This window comes from Gorilla gorilla, chromosome 20 (assembly GCF_029281585.2).
Source record: "Gorilla gorilla gorilla isolate KB3781 chromosome 20, NHGRI_mGorGor1-v2.1_pri, whole genome shotgun sequence".
In the NCBI taxonomy this organism is placed as follows: domain Eukaryota; kingdom Metazoa; phylum Chordata; class Mammalia; order Primates; family Hominidae; genus Gorilla; species Gorilla gorilla.
The window spans coordinates 62,238,040-62,257,439 of record NC_073244.2 but is presented as its reverse complement, the minus strand read 5'-3'; the positions used below and the strand labels follow the sequence as shown (position 1 = coordinate 62,257,439).

Here is a 19,400-nt window from a genome sequence, read left to right as displayed (position 1 = left end):
GCATCTGTAGTCCCAGCTGCTCCGGAGGCTGAGGTGAGAGGATCGCTTGAGCCTGGGAGGTCGAGGCTGCAGGGAGCTATGATTGTGCCACTGCACTCCAGCCTGGATGACAGAGTGAGACCCTTTCTCAATTTTTAAAAAAAGGGGAGGATGGGCTTTGGTGATCGTGACATCTGCTCCACGGCTTGCACCTTATTTAGGGCAAGCACCTGCCTCAGTTTCCCTGATGGTAAAAATGGGGATCCACACCTCTAACTGAAAAGTGACTGAGGACTCAGTCTGAGGAACGTGAGCCCCCACACGAGGGTGCCTAGTTCCCACGAGAGGGATAGACCTGGGTCCCCAGGGTGGGGTCAGGGGCTGAGGGCTCAGACTCTATATGTGCTGACTCTGAGGCCAGACTGTCTGGGTTCAAACTGTTTCAACTTCTTAGTAGCTGTGTGTCCTTGGGCAAGTCACTCAGCCTCTCTGAAGTGGTTTCCACCACTCTAAAAGGGTGGAAGGGGCGTCACTTAGTTATTCAGCAAATATTGAGTGAATGCCTGCTGTGTGCCAGACGCTGTTCTAGGCACTGGAGTGCAATGAAATCTCTACCCGTAGTGCTGTGTAAGGGTTAAGATAAACTGTGTGCTTAGCACAGCACGCAGCACAAACGACCACAGCTGTCTTTTTGTTTTGTTTTGCTTTTGGGACAGGATCTCACTCTTCACCCATGCGCAGTGATGCAATCATAGCTCACTGCAGCCTCCACCCCCGGGCTCAAGTGATCCTCCCACCTCAGCCTCCCGAAGCACTGGGATCACAGGTATGAGCCACTGCAGCAGGCCTGTCATTTATTTTGAAAACACTTAAGAGTTGGCCCGAGTGCAACACCCCTTCTAGCACTCACTGGGGGCGTGGAGTGAGGGATGCTGCTGCTCTGAGACTGTTCCCTCATCTGTATAACGCAGGGAATATTTCCATTATACACTGGAGTGAGGAGGAAAGGAGTTATGAAGCGCCTGATCCACAGGATGCCCCTGTATACCCACGCAGGTGTCCTTCTAACCAGCAGGCTGCCTGACCTGCCGCCCTAGCAGGCTGAAGCAGCCTGCGCCCATCCTGCCCTATCAGAGACCCCCTGCAGGAACACACAGCCACACAGATGGTCCAGTCAGGTTGGAGTTTATTTCTGCCAGAGCCTGGAGGCTGGGAGGGTAAAGGACACTCCTTTAGTCCCAGAGGGAAGCTCCGAACCCTCAGAGCAACCAGAAGGGAGGGCAGAGCATGGGCAGCAGCAGGAGTGAGAGGGGTCCCCTTATCCTGCCCCTTTGCGAGGGTTCAAGGCTGGTGGAGGCCTGGGGCTTCTGTCGCTCAGGAGTTCAGGGGTGGACGCAGAAATGGGGGAAGGAGAGTGGCTACGTAGAGAGAGAGTGAGCGAGATTCCTAAAAAGATGCACAGAGAGACCCTCAGAGAGGCCAAGAAAGACGGTGAGAGGGTAGGGAAGGAGAGGGAGGGAGAGAGAGAGAGAGAGAAGCAGAGGGAATGGGTTGCACTGGCTGAGGATGGTGGAGGAGCCGTCTCACTCCCTTCCTAATGTCTATAGATCAATAACGAGGGAAGAAAGGAGGACAGGGAGCTGATGGGAACACAGCTTGCCAACTGTACCCAGCCCCCCAACAAGCAAAGTAGCTCCAGTCCTTGCCTCCCTGCCTGCCCCGCTCCTCTGTGTTTAGGGGTCATCCTTTGATGGGAGGTTGCAGGGGACCCAGGTGGGGGTGATAAATGCCAGAGTGCTGCACCATTTCCAAAGGGCAAGAAGTCAGAGGGCGGGGTTCCTGGGACAGGGGCCCGTGGGGTCCAGGGAGGAAGGGGGCTGGGCCCCATCTGTTAGTGCATCTGGGGACAGGGTAGGGTCACTGGGGGTGGGCTGGTGGGGACCCCTCAGGCTCCGGGGATGGCCCAGACCCAGGCTGTGCTTCCTCTGCCTCCTCGTCGGATGCCACGCCCTCCTCTAGTCGGAAGACCTGGCGCACCGTGCGGGTGGTGAAGGTGAGGGGGCCGCGTCTGTGGGGAGGAGAGACCAGGATACAGAGATGACATGAGGGGAGGGGAGGGGAGGAGAAAGGGGGGGGAGAGAGAGAGAGATAGGAAGAGAGAGAACAAAATAAGGGGGAAGAGAGGGATGAGATCAAGAGAAATGGAGGGAGACGGGCAGAAGCAAGGGGGGGCAGAGAGAGATGAAGGACACAGAGAGGAGGGAAGGAGAGAAAGGTGGTGGTGCACGGTGGGAAAGGAGGGCACAGAGATGACAGGGAGAAATGGGTGTGGGAAGAAAGAAGTTACCTGGATTTGGCTCTCCCGCAACACAGCCGCTGTTCCCACAGCCCCACACCCCCGTGGATCCCATTTCCCCCTGTTGTTGCCCCTGGCACGGCCTCACGTCCCTGGGGTTTATGGAGTTAGGGTGCTCCCCACCCGTCAGGACTGTACGTGGGATGACCATACCGAAGCCGGTTCCTCAGTGTGGTCACTTCACGGTTCATGGACTCGGCCGACTCTGTGACATCTTCCAGCTCACGCTGCAGCCTCCGGCGGCCGGCCTGAGCCCGGGATGCCTCCTCCTCGGCCTCCTCCAGCTGCCGCTTCAGCTGCTTGACTCGAAGGTTTCCCTTCTCCAGCTTGATGGAAGCAGGAGGACCGGGTTATATCTCCAGGTACTGTCATCACTCCCTCCCTCTCCAACAGCCCACTACTGCCCCATCCCTACTGCCCCCTGACTCTCTCTGCCCCATCCTCTGCTCTCTGTTTAGGCCTTGTGCTTTTCCCCTAAATCCCTCATGCCAGCCTCTACCCTGACCTCCAGTCTCTCCCCTCCAGGTTGTCTCCTACATGGCCTCAGAAAGGTCTTCCTATACCCAGAGCTGACCCAGACCCTCCTGCTCACAATCCTTTCATGGCTCCCCAGTACCCCTGGGACAAGGTTCCAGCCCCTCAGCCTGGCATTCCGGGCCCCACAGGGTCTTTTTCTTGTCCAGTTCTCTCTTCCCATAAACCCACTGTCCAGACCAACTTCACTGAGATCCTCCCCAGACCCTACCACCTCTCTCTTCAGGGAGGGAACATACATGATCTGACCTCATTTCTTATCGTTCAGCCTTCCTATCCCACATTTTCTGGAGTCAATGAGCTCCCATCACAAGAAGCAACTTGCAGGTGCTGGACTGGAAGTGAGTGCAGATACCATCCTGGCACTTGGCACATCAGCAGAGGGTTGGACTCAATGACTTTGCAATTTATAAATTCTGGCATCTAGGAAGGGCCCTTGTAGGGAGCTGAGGCAGCCAAAGTGAGGGAAGAAGTTAAACTCTACCAAGAAGCTAGACCAGGACTGAAATAACAACAGATGTTTATCTAGACCATACTAATCTGCTTTTTGTTCTGAACTCACCAAACATATTTCTATTCTTCAAGGCCTTTATACTTGCTGTTCCCTCTGACTGGCTCTTTTTCACCCTTCAGGTATCAATTTAAATGTCACCTTCTCAAAGAGTTCTTCCTGATCTCCCAACCTGAAGAGGATTCCCCAATCCTCTGTGTCTTCCTCTCTCTTCACTTTTTTTCTTCACAGCCCTTGTCACAATCTGTAATTATCTGCTTGTTTACAGGTTTATTACGTCTCATCCTATGCAGAAAATGTGAGCTCCATGAGGGCAGGGACTTCCTCTGTTTCGTTCACATCCATATCCCTAATGCCTACCACAGTGTCTGGCACATAGCAGGTGCTCAATAATTGTTTGTGGAATGAATGGCGAATAAAGCACAGCTGAGCTTTTAAGGGCAGAGGGACTCTGTCCAGACAGACCTGGGATCTGATCCAGGCTCTATCTCTGTGACTCTGATGCAAAATATATCCTCTTAAAGTTTCAATTTCTTCATCTGTGAAATGGGACTAGTGAGGAAATGCAAATATGTATTTTTTAAAAAGCAGTTGCTTATGACACAGTAACTGCTCAGTAAGTAATCAAGAACACACACTCGGGGGCTAGAGTGCTGAGGTTTGAATACTGACCCCACCTCTTACCAGCTAAATAATTTTGAGCAAGTTACTTCACCTTTCTGTACCTCAGTTTCCTCACATAAATAAGAGGGTAAATAATAGCACCTTCCTTCTACCATTCTGATAAGAATTAAACACAGTAAATGTTATGTCTTTAGCACAGTGCCTGGTACATAGAAGCTAGTCCTGGTCTAGCTTCTGGGTAGGGTTTAACTTCTTCCCTTGCCCTGGCTTCCTCAGCTCCCTACAGGGCCCTTTCTAGATGCCAGCATTTATGAATTGCAAACTCACTGATTCCAACCCTCTGCTGATGTGCCAAGTGCCAAGATGGTATCTGCACTCAGTTCCAGTCCAGCACCTGCAAGTTGCTTCTTGTGATGGGAGCTCGTTGCCTCTGGAGACGGCCTGTGCAATTTCTCAGCCAGTGGTCACACTCTCCACTGCTCCCTAATGATGTCAGCTGCTTACCTGGTCCCGGAGCTGGTCAGCCACCCTCCGCTCCTCCTCCACCTGGAGCACCACCTCTTTAAGCCGCTTCTCAGCTCTGCGCACCAGCTTTCCAGAGAGGATGCGCTCTCTGAAGAGAGGGATGAGGAGGAGTCTCAGTAGAGGGGCTCAACCTAGGATTTTGTCCCCATAGACTCATGCAGTGGCTGTCATCTTGTTCTTGGATTGGCTTCTTCCCTCTTTCCTAACCCCTAACTGGTTCCCACAGCTTACTGAGGCCAAACACTGACATGCAGGCTGCCTTCTCCTCGGCATCCATGTCCTTGGCTTCTACTAGGACACCTCACATACCTGTTTCCTATGATGTTGTGATTTATAATAAGTATATGTTTGGTCCCATTCAGTTTCCAAAGAGGATCATTTACAAACTACAGTTTACTCTTTGGGCCCATTCATTTTCCCCTGAAAATCATTTACTATCTCTCACAGTTGAATACATCCTTTTTGTCTCTCTCCCCTATAAAGAGGACACTTAAGCCTCAACCATCTGACCCTGTATAAAAAGTCTTATATTTTGCATGGCTCCCGTGTTCATGCACATGAATATATTTGTAGCCTTTTATTTTGTTAATCTATTTATTGTCAGTTTATTTCAGCAGACTTGAATCTTCAGAGTGGGAGGGAACACTCTTTCTGCCCTTACACCTGTCCTCTCCTGCATGGACCATCACATCTGGGGTGAAGTCCATGTGATGGGACCTCTAGCAATCGGGACTGCTTGACAGCCACCCTGGATACAACAGCCCCAGATGTGCTGAGAGGAAGGCACAGGGCTGGGGGCGAGTGGGAAGGCACTAAGCAGTGGAAAAGGATGAAGGAGAGAGACTTCTTTTTTTTTGAGACAGAGTTTCACTCTTGTTGCCCAGGCTGGAGTGCAAAGGCACGATCTCCAGCTCACCGCAACCTCTGCCTCCTGGGTTCAAGCAATTCTCCTGCCTCAGCCTCCCGAGCAGCTGGGATTACAGGCATGTGCCACCACACCTGGCTAATTTTGTATTTTTAGTAGAGACAGGGTTTCTCCCTGTTGGTCAGGCTGGTCTCGAACTCCCAACCTCAGATGATCTGCCCACCTCGGCCTCCCAAAGTGCTGGGATTACAGGCGTGAGCCACTGCGCCCGGCTGAGACTTCTTCAGCTAAGAATCATCTGGTCATTCTTTGCTCCCAGGGTGACTTTATTATTCTTCTGAGAAAGGGCCTTGCTCTGTTGCCCAGACAGGAGTGCAATGGTGTGATCATGGCTCACTGCAGCCTCAATGTCCTGGGCTCAAGCAATCCTCCCACCTCAGTGTCCCGAGTAGCTAGGACTACAGGTGTGTGCCATGATGCTGGGCTAATTTTTAATTTTTATTTTTGTACAGATGGGGTCTCGCCATGTTGCCCAGGCTGGTCTTGAACTCCTGGGTTCAAGTGATCCTCCTGCCTCAGCCTCCCAAAGTGTGGGGATTACAGGCATGAGCCATTGCACCTGGTGCAGGGTGACTTTAAGCAACTCATCTACTCCCTCGGAACCTCAGTTTCCTCATTTGTATAATGGAGCAGGGGTCCCCATAGACCTCAAGCTACAGTTCCCATAAGCCCTGCGGCCCCTGGGTGACCCTGTGGACTGAGAACCACTTGTCTCATGAACCTCTGGGGCCGTTTCCTTCTGCCTGTCCCTGAGGCCTTTCACTCTCATCAAGTTCCACAACGAATTTAGCATCTTCCCCCAAAAAGCCAATATTCCCTCAGTCACCAGGCCTTAGCTCCAAACAGTGTCTTCTTCCCCTGCCACCACCCATAGCCTCAGCTTCATTCCTTCTGCCCCCTGCTTTCTCTTCTTCATCCTCTCTTGTTCATCTTCACAGCCCCAGCCCCAGCTCAGGCCTCATCTTGTTCTGCTTGGACCATCATTCCAGACTCCTTCCAAACCTCCCAGCTTCCAGTCTCCCTCCTCTGATCCATTCCCACCTTAGCCCCAGAGAGATCTTTCTATACCTAGAGCTGGCCGTGTCCCTCCCCAGCCCACAGCCCTCCCATGGCTCCCCATTGCCCCCAGGGCTCCCCACTGCCCACAGAACAGAGTTCCTTGGCCCAGTATTCAAGGCTCTGTGTGCTTCAAGCCTCATTTACCTCCCTGTCTCCCTGATCCCTCTCCTGGGTCCCAGACTCTCAGAAGCAACCACACTCCTCCTCCAAATGCCCTGATGTCTCCCAGACTTTCCCACAAAGCTGCCAACTGACTTGGGACTCTAAGCCCTGGAAATCCCATTCTTGTCAGCTCCAGCTCAAGTACTTCCTCCTCTAGATACCCTTCCCAAACCACTACATCTCAGGGCATTCCAGTGTCTTCTTCATCTGTGTCCCTTCAACCCTTCTAGTTCATAGGCCTTCATTGCCATGTCCAGCTCATGAGTCTTTCACCTTGGGGAATCCCACCAGACGTGGTATTAGACATACCATGGAGGTAATTAGACATACTTCCATGGTACGTCTAATTTTTTCAGTGACCAGCACATGGGAAGGTAAACAGTACACTCCTCTTTTTTTTGGAGTTGGAGTCTTGCTCTGTTGCCCAGGCTAGAGTGCAGTGGTGTGATCTCAGCTCACTGCAACCTCCACTTCCCAGGTTCAAGTGATTCTCCTACCTCAGCCTCCTGAGTAGCTGGGATTACAGGCGTCCATTACTACTCCTGGCTAATTTTTGTATTTTTGGTAGAGACGGGGTTTCATCAGGTTGGCTAGGTTGCTCTTGAATTCCTGATCTCAAGTGATCTGCCCGCCTTGGCCTCCCAAAGTGCTGGGATTACAGGCATGAGCCACCATGCCTGGCCCCAACAGTACACTCTTAATATTTGTTTGTTGAATGAATGAATAAATACAAAAGGGAACCTTATACAAATTTAATGTATAATATAATAACATTCCTCCCCATGAGATAATGTACAGATGATGAATAGCAAGTCAAGTATCCTACATTTATAGCCCATCTCAGCCTCAGTTTTTCTACATGTAAAATAGGATAACAATGGTCCTTCTCTCAGAAGGATTATGTGGTATCATACAGGTATATACAGGTAGTCCAGCACCTGATATATAGTAAATCCTCAATAAATGGGAACTATTAGTATTGCTGTAATTATTGTTGCTGAATAGTACTGAGCAATAGGAAAATCTATTGTATTGGAAGAGTGAAAGGTATTAGGCTTAGTAATAAATATTCTGTTAGTTTTATTAGCACACCAATTCTCAACTAGGAATGTTATGGGGGTATTCTTGGTCATTCCAGCAACTGGAGATGGAAACTCTTTCAGCCCCATACTACTGCTGCTTCCTGTCTCTGAACATGGATGTCTGTGGGTGTGGAGCTTGGTGCAATTGCAGCCATTTTGTGACCATGAGGAAAAGACTAAAAAACAACACAGATGTTGATCCAGAGCCCTACCATCTTTTGGCTGCCTAGCTCTAGACTTCTTATCACTTGAAAAAAAGACATTCCTCTTTGTGCTAGACTGATACAACAGATGGTCCCAGTTCTCACCCCTTTCTGTGTCCATACCCTTGGCAATATGACTTTGCAGTTGCTCCTATCAAACAGTCATATCTATTTCCCCATTCCTTTGAATCTGAGCAGGCTGAGTGACTTGCTTTGGTTAATAGGATATGGCAGAAGTGACACAGTACCAGTTCCAAGTGCAGGCCTCAAGGAGTCTTTAGCACTTTCCCTTGCTCTTAGAACCTTGACTCTGTCATATGAACAATCCTTGGCTAGCCTCCTGGAGGATGAGAGGCCACATAGAGCAGAGACAAGTTAGCTTAGTTGTCCTAAGCAAGGCCTTAAGAGTTATGCAAGCCCAGCCAATACCACTCATGCTGTTCTTGAAAATAAAAAAGAAAAAAAAAAAATGAAAGCCCAGTCAAGATTAGCAAATCCATCTAGCTGACCCTCAACTAAGCAGATGATGAGTGAACCACCAAGCCCAAATCAGCAGAACTTACTAGCCAAAGACTCATAAGCAATAATAAATGGTTGTCGTTTTAAGCCACTAAGTTTCAGAGTAGTTTGTAATTCAGCTATAGCTAACTGGCACGTTATTATGTAAATAATACTCGTAGTGAGACTGCAGTTACTTGCAGCCCAAAGCATCCTAAATGATACAGAAAATCAGCCATCATTTAAATATTTACATACATTTACACACTTTGTTTGTTTTTTCTTTTTCTTTTTCTTTTTTTTTTTTTCTTTTTGAGGCAGAGTTTCACTCTTGTTGCTAAGCTGGAGTGCCATGGCATGATCTTGGCTCACCACAACCTCTGCCTCCTGGGTTCAAGTGATTCTCCTGCCTCAGCCTCCCGAGTAGCTGGGATTACAGGCACGTGCCACCACGCCCGGCTAATTTTTTGTATTTTCAGTAGAGACGCAGTTTCTCCATGTTGGTCAGGCTGGTCTCGAACTCCTGACCTCAGATGATCCGCCCGCCTCAGCCTCCCAAAGTGCTGGGATTACAGGCGTGAGCCACCGTGCCTGGCATCTTTTTCTTTTCTTTTTTTTTTTTAAATGGAGTCTGGCTCTGTCACCCAGGCTGGAGGGCAGTGGCGCAATCTCAGCTCACTGCAACCTCTATCTCCTGAGTTCAAGCGATACTCCTGCCTCAGCCTCCCCAGTAACTGGGACTACAGGCATGAGCCACCACACCCGGCTAATTTTGGTATTTTTTGGTAGAGATGGGGTTTCACCATGTTGGCTAGGCTGGTCTCAAACTCCTGCCTTCAAATGATCTGCCCGCCTCGGCCTCCCAAAGTGCTGGGATTACAGGTGTGAGCCTCTATGCCTGGCTGTTTTTTTTTTAGAGAAAAGGTCTTCCACTGTTACTCAGGCTGGAGTGCAGTGTTGTGATCACAGCTCACTGCAGCTTCGAACTCCTGGGCTTAAGCTATCTTCTTATCTCAGGCTCTTGAGCAGCTGGGACTACAGGCACACGCTAACACACCTGGCTTTTTTTCTTTTTTTTAGAGATGAGGTCTTGCTATGTTGCCCAGACTGGTCTGAAAACTCCTGGCCTCAAGGGATCCTCCCGCTTCTGCCTCCCAAAGTGCTGGGATTACAGGCGTGAGCCACCATGCCAGGCCAGCAGTCATTACTATGATGATGTCTTTTGGATGTTTCTAAACCAGGTGTTTGTAACACAGCCTTCTTCCTCTCACCAACCAGAATGTGGAGGTCACCTTTCTCCTGTGGCCTCCGCTCTCACCTACCTGGTCTCTTGCTCTAGCTGCTCCTCAGCCTGGGCCAACTTAGACTCAAGGGCAGCAATGGTCATCTTGTGGCGGGCACGGGCCCCAGCATCCTCCTCACCCAGGCGTCCCCGTAGCTCCTGGATCTGCCGTTCCAGCTGCTGCCGCCCGCTCTCTGCCTTGGCTGAGAAACTGCGCTCAGCTGACAGCTCTGTGGTCAGTGACTCTACCTGTAGTAGGAGGGGAAGGAAGGATGTCATGGTGGAGTCTCAGAGGGAAGGTGGTAGGTAAATCCAGGCACCTCTGAGAATTAAGTGCACTGATGATTGTCACATGCATAGCACAGAGCCTGAAACATACTAAATACTCAACAGATGTTAGCTTGTATTTTTATTAATAGTTTATTGACTTATCACCCACAGCACTGCCAGCCCTGGGTCTTAACATTTTGGATAGTTTTCTGCTTACTTTAATAAGTCCACGAGACCATCACAAACTTGTTTAAATGTCATAAATTCTACTTCTGACTGTAAATGAGTCTATTCTAAGGGTTATCACACTTTTGTTTGCACCAGGATCATCTGGGGGAGCTTGTGAAAAAAATGCAGACATCTGGGTCTCACCCTTCAGAGATTCTGACTCAGCAAGACCAAAGTGGAGTCTGGGAATCTGCACTTATAACAGGCATCTCAGGTGTTATATGCAGGAGCATTTTGAGAAACACGGCCTCAATAAACAGTAGCTGCTACGTGGAAAATGTGTAAACACACCCCTAATAATAGTTCCTGTTTATTTATTCAGCTCGTACTCTGAGCGAGGCCTTCTGCTGGGTACATGGAAGTGAGTCAGACCCAGTCTGATTCATACTTTATTTCACCCTCGCAGGGACACAATGACTGGGTAATTAGCATATTCTCCTTTGTGGGTTTTTTTTTTTAACTTAAAAAACTTTTTTTGAGACAGTTTTGCTCTGTTGCCCAGGCTGGAGCACAGCTGTTGCCCAGCTGGTGAAATCCCAGCTCACTGCAGCCTCAAACTCCCAAGCTTAAGTGATCCTCCCACTTTAGCCTCCTGAGTAGCTGAGATCACAGGCATACACCATCACCCCTGCTAATTTTATTTTATTTTATTTTATTTTATTATTTATTTAGAAACCATGTCTTGCTCTGTCACCCAGGCTGGAGTGCAGTGGCACGATCTCAGCTCACTGCAACCTCTGCCTCCCAGGTTCAAGCGATTCTCCTACCTCAGCCTCTTGAGTAGCTGGAATTACAGGTGCCTGCCACCACAACTGGCTAATTTTTGTATTTTTTGTAGAGATGGGGTTTCTCCATGTTGGTCAGGCTGGGTATCAGACTCCTGACCTCAAGTGATCCACCCACCTTGGCCTCCCAAAGTGCTGGGATTACAGGTGTGAGCCACCACGCTTGGCCTCAAACTTTTTATTGTGAAATAAAATGGTGATACAGAGAGCCAAACATTAATCAAATAAAAAAAATCAGTAATAAATATTCTGCTAGTTTTATTAGCACAGTAATTCTCAACCAAGAACATTATGGGAGTGTTCCTGATTATTCCAGCAGCTGGAGATGAGAACCGTTTCAGCCCCATGACCCTGCTGCTTCCTGTCTCTGAACATGGATGTGTGTGGGAGTCATCCCGCACAGGCATCATGAGTTAACAAAAGGCAGACATCACTGTCAGTAGCACCTTGGTCAAGAAAGAGAACTTTCCCCTTCCAGAAGCCCTTTCATGCACTCCTCCTAATGAAAACCTCTTCCTTCTCCCAAAAATATCATGTTATCCTGACTTCTCAGGTCCTCACTTCCTTGTATGTCTTTAGTTTTATTACACACAGATGCATCCGTAGATCCTATAGTTGAATCCTACCCATTTAAAAAAGTAGATGTATGTGGGTTTGTTGTTGTTGTTGTTTGTTTGTTTGTTTGTTTTGAGACACAGTCTCACTCTGTCACCCAGGCTGGAGTGTAGTGGCACGATCTCGGCTCACTGCAATCTCTGCCTCCCGGGTTCAAGCGATTTTCTTGCCTCAGCCTCCTGAGTAGCTGGAATTACAGGCATGCACCACCACACCTGGCTAATTTTTGTATTTTTAGTAGAGATGGGGTTTCTCCATGTTGGCCAGGCTGGTCTCAAACTCCTGACCTCAAGTGATCCACCCGCCTCGGTCTCCCAAACTGCTAGGATTATAGGCGTGAGCCATCACGCCTGGCCAGATATATGTCTTTTAAGGCTCTTTTAACCTACAGTTCCCTCCTCCATCCCTTTTATTCCTTTACAATTTTTTTTTTTTTTTTTTTGAGATGGAGTCTTGCTCTGTCACCAACGCTGGAGTGCAGTGGTGCAATCTCAGCTCACTGCAACCTCTGCCTCCCAGGATCAAGTGATTCTCCGGCCTCAGCCTCCCAAGTAGCTGGGACTACAGGCACACACCACCACGTCCGGCTCAGTTTTGTATTTTTTTGTAGAGACGGGATTTCGCCATGTTGGGCAGGCTGGTCTCAAACTCCTGACCTCAAGTGATCCGCCCGCCTCGGCCTCCCGAAGTGCTGGAATCACAGATGTGAGCCACTGCACCCAGCCTATTTCTTACAATTTATCTGTTGAAGAATGTAGGTTGTTAGACTTGTAGAGTTCCTCTCTGTCTGGATTTTTCTGATCACACACTTACGGTCTAATTCAGCATTTATTTGTCTCTCCTCTGTGTTTCCTGGAAATTGGCAGCTGTGTCCAGGGACTTTATTCTTTCTTTCTTTCTTTCTTTTTTGTTTTTTGTTTTCTGGAGACAGGGTCTCACTCTTGTCCAAACTGCAGTGCACTGGCACAATCATAGCTCACTGCAGCATCAAACTCCTGGGCTGAAGCGATTCTCCGGCCTCAGCCTCCTGACTAGCTGGAACTACAGGTGCACACCATCATGCCCTGATAATTTTGTTGTTGTTGTTGTTTTTGGTAGGGACAGGGTCTCACTTTGTTGTCCTGGCTGGTCTTGAACTCTTGGTCTCAAGCAATCTACCTGCTTCAGCTTCCCAAAGTGCTGGGATTACAGGCATGAGCCACTGCACCCGATCTTTCTCTCTTATTTGTGAATTTTCTTTTTTCTTTTCTTTTCTTTTTTTTTTTTAGATGGAGTCTCGCTCTGTCGCCTTGGCTGAAGTGCAGTGGCTCGATCTCAGCTCACTGTAACCTCTGCCTCCTGGGTTCAAGTTATTCTTCTGTCTCACGCTGCTGAGTAGCTGGGACTACAGGCACCCACCACCACGCCTGGCTAATTTTTGTATTTTTAGTAGAGACAGGGGTTCACCATATTGGTCGGGCTGATCTTGAACTCCTGCCAGCCTCGGCCTCCCAGAGTGCTGGGATTACAGGTGTGAGCCACCGCGCTTGGCCTTATTTGTGAATTTTCAAGGGAATTTGTACCTGTGATATTGCTTTGTGTATATACTTCGTGTGTGTGTGTGTGTGTGTGTGTGTTGGGTTTTGTCCATGGTTCCTTGATCATAATTTGCATAGCCCTTTTAGAGTAAACAGAACCTCTCTCTCTAACCTCCTCCTGCCCCTCTTTCACCTGCACAAGGCAGAAACTCTAACCTGACTGTGGATCACAGGACCCTCATTTCAGAGGGGGAAGGAATGCTGCATAGAGAAGCCAGGAAGAATCTGAACAGACAGGCCTCGCTGGGTTCAGATCGGACCCTTTTTGTCCAATCACATTTCTACGTGGTTGTTAATCACACCTATCCAGTGACGTCGCCATAAAAGGCCCAAGAGGACAGGGTGTGGGCAGCTTCTGGAAGCTGAACATGTGCAGTACCTGGAGGGCGGCGCTCCCAGGAGGGTACGGAAGCTCCATACCCCTCCCCCATGCCCTCCCCATGCACCCATGGGGTGAATAGACTCCCACGCAAAATTCATGTCCACTCAGAACCTCAGAATGTGACCTTAGTTGGAAATAGGATCTTTGCAGTTGTAATTGATTAACGCGAGGTCACACTGGATTAGGGTGGGCCTCAAATCTGATACGGCTGGTGTCCTTTTAAGAGGAGATGAGGGCCAGGCAATGGTGGCTCACACCTGTAATCCCAGCAATTTGGGAGGCTGAGGCAGCAGATCACCTGACATCAGGAGTTCGAGACCAGCCTGGCCAACATGGTGAAACCCTATCACTACTACAAATACAAAAAAAATTAGCCAGATGTGGTGGCGGGCACCTGTAATCCAGCTACTCGGGAGGTTGAGGCGGGAGAATCGCTTGAACCCGGGAGGTGAAGGTTGCAGTGAGCTAAGATCAGCCCATTGCACTCCAACCTAGGCGACAAGAGCGAGACTCTGTCTCAAAAAAAAAAAAAAAAAAAAGAGGAGATGAGACAGAGCCACAAAGATGGGAAAATGCCTTGTAAAGTTAAAGGCAGAGATTGCAATGACACATCTACAGATGAAGAAACAGCAGGGACTGCCAGCACCCACGGGAAGCCAGGGGAGAGGCATGAACAAGAGGAACCAACCCTGCCCACACCTTGATTTCAGACCTCTGGCCTCCAGGACCACGAGAGAATACATTCCTGGCCGGGCGTGGTGGCTCACGTCTGTAATCCCAGCACTTTGGGAGGCCGAGGCGGGCGGATCACGAGTTCAGGAGTTTGAGAGCAGCCTGGCCAACATGGTGAAACCCCCTCCCTATTAAAAATACAAAGATTAGCCAGGCATGGTGGTGCATGCTTGTAGTCCCAGCTACTTGGGAGGCTGAGGCAGGAGAATCACTTGAATCCGGGAGGCAGAGGTTGCAGTGAGCCGAGATCACACCACTGCACTCCAGTCTGGGTGACAGAGCGAGACTCCATCTCAAACAAACAAACAAACAAAAACAGAGAGAACACATTCCTGTTGCTTTAAGCCACTGTGTTTGTGGTAATTCATTATGGTGGCCCTAGGGAACTAACACAGCAACTAATTAATATTTTTTTAAAATGTTGCTGTTGAATTTAAACAGATTTCAAGGCATTAAATCAGTTGCAATTATTTTCCTCACTGAAGCTCAAGTTGCCCCACTTTGGGCCAGCGCGAGGCTCTTCACGTTGACTTCTGCGTGCTCTTGACATAACTATGCTATCTTTCCTGCTAATGGGTATCACAAAATGTTCTGGGTTACTCTTGTTCATTGCCTGCTCCAGATCTGGAATCAGCCACTTCGGAAGAAGCTCCAGTTTCGTTTCTTTTCTTTTCTTTCTTTTTTTTTTGAGACAGGGTCTCACTCTGTTGCCCAGGCTGGAGTGGAGTGGCACAATTCTGGCTCACTACAACCTCTGCTTCCTGGGTCCAGGCAATCCTCCTACCTCAGCCCTCAGAGTAGCTGGGGCCGCAGGCGTGCGCCATCGCACCCGGCTAATTTTTTTTTTTGTAGAGACGGGGTCTTACTGGGTTGCTCAGGCTGGTCTCAAACTCCTGGGCTCAAGCAATCCTCCTGCCTTAGCCTTCCAAAGAGCTAGGATTACAGGTGTGAGCCACTGCGCCCAGCCAGCCTCAGTTTCTTTTAGAGGGAAACAGCATTTCCAGATCACAGCGTGGACATAGGGATACTCATTGCTACTGGGTCCCCTGTTTCTAGGCCTTTTGGGTGGTCAGAGAGACTGGATCTGTATAAAATACATCACCAGCTCACGTGAATATGATGAAGTCAAATTGAGAACTACAGGTTTGCTTAGTTTTGTTTTTAAACTTTTTTTTTTTTTTGAGATGAAGTCTCGCCCTGTCACCCAGGCTGGAGTGTAGTGGCACGATCTCAGATCACTGCAACCTCCACCTCCTGGGTTCAAGCAATTCTCTGCCCCAGCCTCCCGAGTAGCTGGATTACAGGTGCCCGCCGCCACGCCTGGCTAGTTTTTGTATTTTTAGTAGAGACGGGGTTTCACCATGTTGGCCAGGCTGGTCTTGAACTCCTGACCTCATGATCTACCTGCCTCAGCCTCCCAAAGTGCTAGGATTATAGGCATGAGCCACTGCGCCTGGCTTAAACTATTTTTTAAACATAATTTATCACTTTTCTTTTTGAGACAGGATCTCACTATGTTGCCCAGGCTGGAGTGCAGTGGTGCAATCATGGCTCACTGCAGCTTTGACCTCCCTGGGCTCAGGTGATCCTTCCAACTCAGTCTCCTGGGTAGCTGGGACTATAGGTGTGCACCACCACACCCAGCTAATTTTTTAATTTTGTGTAGGGATGGAGTTTTGCCATGTCATCCAAGCTGGTCTTGAGCTCCTAGGCTAAAAGCAATCCACCAAAAGTGCTGGGATTCCAGGCGTGACCCACTGCGCCCCACTAAACGTAATTTCTTTTCTCTTTTTATTTCACATATATTTTTTGTAGAGATGGGGTCTCACTGTGTTGCCCAGGCTGGTCTCAAACACCTGGGCTCAAGCGATCCTTCCACCTTGGCCTCCCAAAGTGCTGAGATTACAGGCATGAGCCACCATACCTGGCCTGTTTTTTTTGTTTTTGTTTTTTGTTTTTTGTTTTGAGATGGAGTCTTGCTCTGTCGCCCAGGCTGGAGTGCAGTGGCGCGATCTTGGCTCACTGCAAGCTCTGCCTCCCGGGTTCACGCCATTCTCCTGCTTCAGCCTCCCGAGTAGCTGGGACTACAGGTACACGCCACCATGCCCAGCTAATTTTTTGTATTTTTAGTAGAGATGGGGTTTCACTGTGTTAGCCAGGATGGTCTTGATCTCCTGACCTCGTGATCTGCCCGCCTCGGCCTCCCAAAGTGCTGGGATTACAGGCGTGAGCCACTGCGCCCCGCCACACCTGGCCTGTTTTTTTTTTTTTTTTTTAAAAACTTAATCTCTTCTCTAGGACAACTATATCAAGGTTCTTTGGTGCTGAGTACCCTGATGTCAAGGACATAGTAGATGACATAGTATCCCATCTTTGATCATTTACTTTATCCCACATTATAAACTCAATGTCTCAGAAAAACAATGCTAATACTATCACCATCAATTAAAGTAGGTTAAAACATTTTGCATATTTTCCCCATTCTCTCCATTTAAAAAGTAGTCTTACTACACATAACTGTTGAGCATATAATTATTACCTTTTTTTTTTTTGAGACAGGGTCTCACTCTGTCATCCAGTCACCCAGGCTGGAGTGCAGTGACACAATCATAGCTCACTGCAGCCTCAATCTCCCAGGCTGAAGCGATCCTCCCTCCTCAGCCTCCCAGGTAGTTGGACTACAGGCATGCACCACTGCACCTGGCTAATTTTTAAATATTTTGTAGAGAAAATTGGAGAATCAGGAGAATCACTTGAACCTGGGAGGCAGAGGTTGCAGTGAGCCGAGATCGCACCACTGCACCCCAGCTTGGCAACAGAGGGAGACTCCACCTCAAAAAAAAAAAATAGAAAAAAATTAATGAAGAATGCAGACATTGGTTTGTCCTTGGAAATCCCATCGCTCTGTTGTCTTCTTGGCAAACTCTTACACTTCCTTTAAGATCTCTCAAGGCATCACCTCCACCAGGAAGCCTTCTCTGATGGCCTCTATCCTCCAGGCTAGGTTGGTAGTCCCTTCTAGGTTCCCACAGTGCCCGTGTTTCCTCCATTTTCACTTGTATCTCTGTATTGGGATGGTCTATTTCCTCCTTTAGACTAAGACGTGTTTGAGGGCGGAGGCTTAGTATTTATTATCCATCTCCAGGTCCCCAGCATAACCCGGAATAGGATCTGGGCCACTGGAATCCTCAGAAAATATGTATAAATAAATATGCAAAGGAAAACATGCTTTTCTCCCTCTGCTGAACTCCAACTTATGCTTTAAAACCCCCAGCCAAATGTCTCTTTTTCCAAATGTTTTCTTATGACTCCTGCAGAAAGTCTTTTCTCTCTCTCTACTGGGCACAGGAGACTTCCATGATCACACTTGCTGGCCTATAATGTGACAGCATAGTCCCATGTCTGTTTCCCCACATAATTCATCTTTGGATCTAGCCCTGAAGAAACCCCTCAGAAATACAAGTGAATCATGCCTTTCAACCCTTTTAAGAACTCCTATTCAACCTTCAAAACCCAACTCAAATATCCCCTTTCTATATTTGTTGAATAAGAGGACTGAAGGTTACGGTCCCAGGTCAATGGGGACTGAGGCTGGTGAGGGCGGTCAATCGCGCTCACCTGCAGAAGCAGCTTGCGGTAGCGGTCATTGAGCAGCTCCGAGTTGCTCTGCTCCTCCTCCAGCTCTTCCTCCAACTGCCCCAGGCGCCCCTCCAGCTGACGCTTCTCCTCCAGAATGGCTGCCCTAGGGAGACAGGAAGGCGTGGGGATGAAAGGACAGGATGGTCAGAGGAGGGTGCCTTGCCTCACACTACAGGGCCCTGTGGTTAGCCCCACGCATGTCCCCAGCCTCACACCCCAGGGGCCCCGAGGTTAACCCCGCCCACCTCCCAGCTTCCTGTCCCAGAGCCCAGCCACCTCCAGCCTACCCCAGCTTCACCTCCTGCAGACGCAGTACCTCAGCCTTCAGACCCTTGGGGCACTTACTTGCTAAGATTGCCATTGGCCACCTCATCTGCCATCTCATCCCGGTCCTGCTGGGCCTGCCGCCGAGCACGGTCCGAGGCGGCCAGTTCCTGTGATGACGGAGAGAGGGGCGGCCGGTGGGTGTGAGGAGAAGCAATCTGGGCACGGGTCTCACCCCTTCTCTGTCCCTCACACCTCAAGTCTCTTGGCTTTTTTCTCATGCTGCCCCTGGGTAACCCTGGAATGAGCTTCAACCTACAGATGTCTCCTAAATCTGTCTCCTGAGCCCCTGACCTGTGCTCACCTCTTGCAGCCCAACCCCCAGGCCCCTCACCCTCTCCACCTTTTACTGCACACAGGTCCTCCTCTCAAACCTGCCTCTCCTCCAGGGTCCCCCAATCACCGGGCCAGACCCCCAGTGCTCTCCTCCCCTCCTCCGGCCCCCCTCACCATAGCCTTCTCCCTCCTGCCTTCTGACTGCCTTCTCCATCCTCTGCATCCCCTTGGCCCTGGCTCAGGGTTCTCTCTCTCTCTCTCAATCTCTCTCTCTCTCCCCTCTCCCACTCCCCCTCCCACAGCCTTTGTGACTCCAATCTCCCCACTCCAGTTCAACTGCTACAGAGCTGACCCTGCCCATCCTCTGTTCTGGATCTTTCCATGGCTCCCTAGTGCCCTAAGACAAAATCCCTGCTCTTAGGCTGGCATTGCAGGCCACATGGTAAGCCACACCCAACTCCCGAGCCTTACACCCTGGGACCCTGTGGTTAGCCCAGCCCACCTTCCCAGCTTCACATCCAGGGACCCTGTGGTTAGCCCCGCCCACTTCCCTAGGCTCACACCGAGGGACCCTGTGGTTAGCCCTGCCCACCTCCCCAGCCTCACACCCCAGGGGCCTCGAGGTTAGCCTTGCCCACCTCCCAGCTTCCTGTCCCAGGGCCCAGCCTACCCCAGCCTCACCTCCTGCAGCCGCAGCACCTCAGCCTCCAGGCCCTTGAGGCGCTTTTCACTTTCCCGATTCTGGGAGAAGATCTCCTCCCGGGAGGTGCGTGTCTCCTCCACCTCCCGCCATAGCTCCTTCATCTGGGCCTGGGTGGAACGGAATAGGTAG

At 49.7% G+C, this 19,400-nt stretch overlaps 1 protein-coding gene across 7 annotated transcripts in view; it reads right to left on the bottom strand.

Moving 5' to 3' along the window:
* Positions 1–1,148: 1,148 nt before the first annotated feature.
* The window catches only part of MYH14 (myosin heavy chain 14), a 105,902-nt gene continuing 87,650 nt past the window's right edge, over positions 1,149–19,400 (bottom strand). For all 7 annotated transcript variants that reach the window (XM_055370168.1, XM_055370169.1, XM_055370170.1 and 4 more), the window contains 7 exons: positions 19,250–19,378; positions 18,314–18,402; positions 17,948–18,071; positions 9,781–9,989; positions 4,509–4,617; positions 2,489–2,661; positions 1,149–2,047 (listed from right to left, as the gene is read on the bottom strand). In XM_055370168.1, coding sequence (XP_055226143.1) covers positions 1,897–2,047; positions 2,489–2,661; positions 4,509–4,617; positions 9,781–9,989; positions 17,948–18,071; positions 18,314–18,402; positions 19,250–19,378 — 984 coding nt within the window. In that variant the 3' untranslated portion in view covers positions 1,149–1,896. The remainder of the gene's footprint in view (positions 2,048–2,488; positions 2,662–4,508; positions 4,618–9,780; positions 9,990–17,947; positions 18,072–18,313; positions 18,403–19,249; positions 19,379–19,400) is intronic.